Raw genomic sequence first — 6,000 nt, 5'->3', positions numbered from 1 at the left:
AGATCTAACACATATCCGGCTACACTTTTCTTCCAAATACAAACATTAGAGGAGATTTATCAAAACCTGTCCAGAGGAAAAGTTGCCCGTTTGCCCATAGCAACCAATCAGATCACTTCTTTCAATTTTAACAAGGCCTCTGCAAAATGAAGCGATCTGATTGGTTGCTATGGGCAACTGGGCAACTTTTCCTCTGGACAGGTTTTGATAAATTTCCCTCATAGTGAGCACTCAAGATTTCCCAACATGGTTCAATAAAGGGAACAGTCAGAGGAACCACTGATTTCCTAGCAGGTCCGAAATAAGACCATTCTTCTGTAAATGCTCCATAAGGCTGCATTCACACCTCATTTTCACAGTACAGGTGCCATCCTGACCGGACCTAAAACCGTAGTATACTACGGTTTTAGGTCCGGTCACAAAACCGGATACGGGTCAAAAATGAGCCGACCAGAGTGACCGTTTTGACTCCGGTCGGCTCATTAAAGTAAATGGATTTCATCGCTGTACGGGTACCGGAACCGGCTGGGGGAGGGGAAAATCGGGCGCTCCCGTACCCCAGCCGGATCCGGCCCCCGTACTGTGAAAACGAGGTGTGAATGCAGCCTTACATGGATGTCTAGACCTTTGGGTTTCACATAACCATGAGTTTACAGGGGTATTCCAGGAAAAAACTTTTTTATATATATCAACTGGCTCCAGAAAGTTAAACAGATTTGTAAATTACTTCTATTAAAAAATCGTAATCCTTTCAGTACTTATGAGCATCTGAAGTTAAGGTTGTTTTTTTCTGTCTAAGTAATCTCTGATGACACGTGTCTCGAGAACCACCCAGTTTAGAAGCAAATTCCCATAGCAAACCTCTTCTAAACTGGGCGGTTCCTGAGACACGTGTCATCAGAGATTACTTAGACAGAAAAGAACAACCTATACTTCAGAAGCTCATAAGTACTGAAAGGATTATTTTTAATAGAAGTAATTTACAAATCTGTTTAACTTTCTGGAGCCAGTTGATATATAAAAAAAAAAGTTTTTTCCTGGATAACCCCTTTAATTTATTATTATTTTTATTTTTGCAAAGGGATTTCAAATATTTTTTTCGAAAGAAATCTACAATACAATACAACTACTTTTTGGCGGGTTCCTTAAGGCTCTAATCTCTTCTTGCAGGGATGCAATTTTGTCCTCAAACCCTGCTTTCATCATCATTTCTTGCTCCTAAAATGGACACAAAACAAGAAATAAAAAAAAGGCAAGAAATATATCAAAATGACATCAAATATTAAACCCATAGATACTTGAAATACTCACCCGTCTTAAAGGGGTACTCCCCTGGAAAACATTTTTTTAAATCAACTGGTGCCAGAAAGTTAAACAGATTTGTAAATTATTTCTAGTTAAAAATATTAATCCTTCCAATACTTAACAGCTGCTGTATGCTCCTCTGTCTATTTTAGGAACTATCCACAGTAGGATAGATTTGCTATGGGGATTTGCTCCTACTCTGGACAGTTCCTGACATGGACAGAGGTGTCAGCAGAGAGCACTGTGGTCAGACAGAAAGGAAATTCAAAAAGAAAAGAACTTCTTGGAGCATACAGCAGCTGATAAGTACTGGAAGGATGAGGATATTTTAAATATAAGTAATTTACAAAGCAGTTTAACTTTCTGGCACCAGTTGATTTAAAAAAAAAAAATCCAGTGGAGTACCCCTTTAAAACGTTACTATCATTATGGAAAACTTTGACATGTCACAAGAATATGTTAAAAATTTTGATTGGTCGGGGTCTCAGCAATTGTGATTATAGTCTATGGAGCTGTCACCTGCAATCAATTGAGCTGAGTGCCGAGTTGGGGAGTAACTAAAACAACGAAAAATGACCAAGAGTACACAGAAAGGTACTATTCTACCAACAACTAATGACAAAAGGTTTTTGTGCTTTTTGTGACCTTGGGTCATTAATTGTTTGTAAAGCTGTGAAGTAAAGCGCACTACTACTGCACTCTTCGCACGTTTATATCTTGTGATCGGCGGGGATTTGACACGTACCTGCGACATGTCAAAAGTTTTCTATAATGATAGTAATGCTTTAGGGGATAGGGGATAAATTTCTTACAAGGGGTACTCTGCCCCTAGACATAAGATGTCTGATTACGAGGGTCCCGCCACTGGGAACCTCCGCAATCTCGGCCGCGGCACCCCAGACATCTGGTGCACGGAGCGAACTTCGCTCCTTGCCAAATGACTGGCGATGCGGGGCGGAGGCTGGTGACGTCATGCAAGTGCACGGCTTGTGACGTCACGGCCATGCCCCCTCAATTATGGCTGTCATGCCCCCTCCCGTAGACTTGCATTGGGGGGCATCACAACACGAGTCGGGCGCAGCCGTGATGTTACGAGCCTCCGTCGCTGCACCTGACGCTCTAAATGAACACCGGTTGCAGCAGGGAGATCACGGGGACTGACACCTGGTCAAGGTTTCGAGACAAGAAATTTTATCAAAAGGGTGAGTTTTGGGCAATCCCAAGGGGTACTCTGTCCCCAGACATCTTATACCCTATCATTATCCCCTATTCCACGATCAGACATCTTATCCCCTATACAAAGGATACAGATAAGATGTCTAGGGGCGGAGTACCCTCTCCGTGCAGCACCCGACATTCTAAACAGTATTCATGTCTATGGCTGTCATGCCCCCTCCCATAGACATGAATGGAGGGGGCGTGGTGTGACATCATGAGGGAGCGATCAGACATCTTATACATTATCCTTTGGATAGGGGATAAGATGTCTGGGGCAGAGTACCCCTTTAAGCATGCTTTCTTCCCAATGCCCCTTTAATGCATGCTACATCAAACGCCCAATGTGTTACTTGCAATATGTGAATATGAGCTGAGCCATACGATACCTTAAGCTTCTGAGATATCACCAGTTCATTCTGCTGCTGCATCATCTTTCTATCTTGTTCCATCCTTTCCATGAGCATTTTCTTGTGCTGCTCAAAACTCCTATTCTGATCTTCCATACTTTGTTGCAGATCTCTGTTATTTTGCTCCATAATTTGTCTTTCTCGTTCTGCGTTTTCAGTTTGAGCGCGTTCCTCTAGAACAGGGTAGAAATGACAATCACTATTAAAAGGGTGCTCGGGGGAAGTTAAGAAAAACAAAAATGTCCCAAAGTCACCACACCTGTTCTGTGTGCCCTATGGTTATCAATGAGGTTTTGGCAGCTCCTGTGGCCCCTGTTGTCTCCTAAATCTAATTTTCCTTGCTTGCAGCCCAGATTACAACTCCCAGAATTAATTGCAGCTCTGTGTAATGGCTGCCAGCCAATTGTTTTTACTATCTGTGTGCATGCTGTGATATTGTCAGCAGCACACACTACATGTCTTTTCTTTCAAAATATCCTTCCCCTCAGAAATAAATCATGCTATTCTCTGAATGGCAGCAGCCAGTGATAAGATCTACAGCAGGAAAAGAGCAGTGTTATGTACTGAGTTGTGACTGAGAATCTTCACTGGGCTTCTCTCACTGGCAAGATCCTCACACAGGGAGGGGGAGGGGAACTGTGGCTGTGAAGCCAGAAATCACGTGGTGTTTGTCTTTGTGTAAACCCCTCACTGAGACCTAACCCCCACCCCCCTGCAAGACAAGCAGGATCAGATTATGACGTCTTTCTCTCGACCCCTGCATGTAAGTGACAGCTGAAAGAGGGAAACTGCTCTAAATCGCTAATGAATGATATTTAGACTAATAAATTGGTTGGTGAGAGGGAAAGGATGGGCTATGGGTTTAGTTCCCCAGAGTACCCCATTAATGAAGACCTATCAGATGGTTATCATGGTGCTTGACAGCAGATCTTCTCTACTGCTGCGACCCCTTTATGTTTTTTCCTGGTAAATGAATTGGGGGGGGGGGCTCAGAAGTTCCCTGCACAGTATTTTTCCTGTCCATCCATGGGTCAAATATGCTACAATGACCATGTTATTTACAGGTTTCAGAATGACTGCTGATCTCTCACCTGCCAGCTGTCTCTCTTTCTCCGTCAGGGTCTCATCGGCTTGGATGATGGCAGCTTCAATGTCCTTCTTCTCATTCATATACTCCTGTATCACTTCAAGAGCCTATGGGTACAATAAGTGAAATTAGATACATGAGGAATAGGGTCAGGTACTGTCAATAAAAAATATATAAAAAATAAAAAGGCATGTCTTGGGGACCCTGACCGATCATGAGAACGAGCAAGGGGAGAAACCGCATTGCACACTTCTCTCCCCGCTCTGTGTCCATGTGACCAGGATGGCCCAATAGATTAACATTACGAGTTCATCCTGGTCACGTGACACATAGCTGACACTGCAATTTAAATAAAAATATTCTTATTTTGACTGTTTTGTGGAAATGTTTTGATGCCTATGATGATATTTCCTTTCTGTCTGACCACAGTGCTCTCTGCTGACACCTCTGTCCGTCTCAGGAACTGTCCAGAGCAGGAGAGGTTTGCTATGGGGATTTGCTTCTACTCTGGACAGTTCCTGACATGGACAGAGGTGTCAGCAGAGAGCACTGTGGTCAGACACAAACAAAATTCTAACGAAAAGAACTTCCTGTGCAGCATACAGCAGCTGATAAGTACTGATAAGTACTGATTTTTAAATAAAAGTAATTTACAAATCTGTTTAACTTTTTGGCACCAGTTGATTTGGAATTTTTTTTTCCAGTGGAGTACCTCTTTAAAGATAGATATGTTCAATAGAAGATCAGGGAAAATCAAGAATTTGACAATCCTTCAGGCTTTCTATTACAAAGAAACATAGAAACATATAGGCCCAGATTTATCAAATTGTTTGAGGGAAAAACCTGGAGGGATTTTTCCACAGCAACCAATCACAGCTCAGCTTTCACTTTACCAGAGCTCGTTAGCTGAGCTGTGATTGGTTGCTGTGGAAAAATTGCTCCAGTTTTTCCCTCACAAAGTTTGATAAATCTTCGCCATAATGTTTTGGCAGATAAGAACCATTTGTCCCATCTAGTCTGCCCAATAGTCTGAATCCTATCAATAGTTCCTGGCCGTATCTTATATGAAGGATAGCCTTATGCCTATCCCTATCTTATATTAAGGATAGCCCTATGCCTATCTCTATCTTATATGAAGGATAGCCTTATGCCTATCTCTATCTTATATGAAGGATAGTCTTATGCCTATCCCTATCTTATATGAAGGATAGCCTTATACCTATCCCTATCTTATATGAAGGATAGCCTTATAAATATCTCTATCTTATATGAAGGATAGCCTTATGCCTATCTCTATCTTATATGAAGGATAGCCTCATGCTGATCTCTATCTTATATGAAGGATAGCCTCATGCCTATCTCTATCTTATATGAAGGATAGCCTCATGCCTATCTCTATCTTATCTGAAGGATAGCCTTATGCCTATCCCTATCTTATATTAAGGATAGCCCTATGCCTATCTCTATCTTATATGAAGGATAGCCTTATGCCTATCTCTATCTTATCTGAAGGATAGCCTTATGCCTATCTCTATCTTATATGAAGGATAGCCTCATGCTGATCTCTATCTTATATGAAGGATAGCCTCATGGCTATCTCTATCTTATATGAAGGATAGCCTCATGCCTATCTCTATCTTATATGAAGGATAGCCTCATGCCTATCTCTATCTTATATGAAGAATAGCCTTATGTCTATCTTATCTGAAGGATAGCCCTATACCTATCTCTATCTTATATGAAGGATAGCCTTATGCTTATCCCATGAATGCTTAAACTCCTTCACTGTATTTGCAGCGACCACTTCTGCAAGAAGGCTATTCCATGCCTCCACTACTCTCTCAGTAAAGTAATACGTCCTGATATTACTGCAGAAACCTTTGCCCCTCTAATTTAAAAATATGTCCCTTGTGGTAGTTTTCTCCTTTAAAATCTCCTCTCCTCGTTTACCGTGTTGATTCCCTTTATGTATTTAAAAGTCTC

At 41.7% G+C, this 6,000-nt stretch overlaps 1 protein-coding gene across 10 annotated transcripts in view; it reads right to left on the bottom strand.

Annotated features, from left to right (window-relative positions):
• Positions 1 to 1,011: 1,011 nt before the first annotated feature.
• The window catches only part of LOC130293457 (guanylate-binding protein 1-like), a 228,087-nt gene continuing 223,098 nt past the window's right edge, over positions 1,012 to 6,000 (bottom strand). For all 10 annotated transcript variants that reach the window (XM_056542149.1, XM_056542150.1, XM_056542141.1 and 7 more), the window contains 3 exons: positions 4,022 to 4,124; positions 2,910 to 3,103; positions 1,012 to 1,218 (listed from right to left, as the gene is read on the bottom strand). In XM_056542149.1, the coding sequence (XP_056398124.1) occupies positions 1,111 to 1,218; positions 2,910 to 3,103; positions 4,022 to 4,124 (405 nt within the window). In that variant the 3' untranslated portion in view covers positions 1,012 to 1,110. The remainder of the gene's footprint in view (positions 1,219 to 2,909; positions 3,104 to 4,021; positions 4,125 to 6,000) is intronic.

This window comes from Hyla sarda, chromosome 10 (assembly GCF_029499605.1).
Source record: "Hyla sarda isolate aHylSar1 chromosome 10, aHylSar1.hap1, whole genome shotgun sequence".
NCBI lineage: Eukaryota > Metazoa > Chordata > Amphibia > Anura > Hylidae > Hyla > Hyla sarda.
The sequence above is the reverse complement of the archived record's forward strand: the minus strand, read 5'-3'. Positions and strand labels throughout refer to the sequence as shown.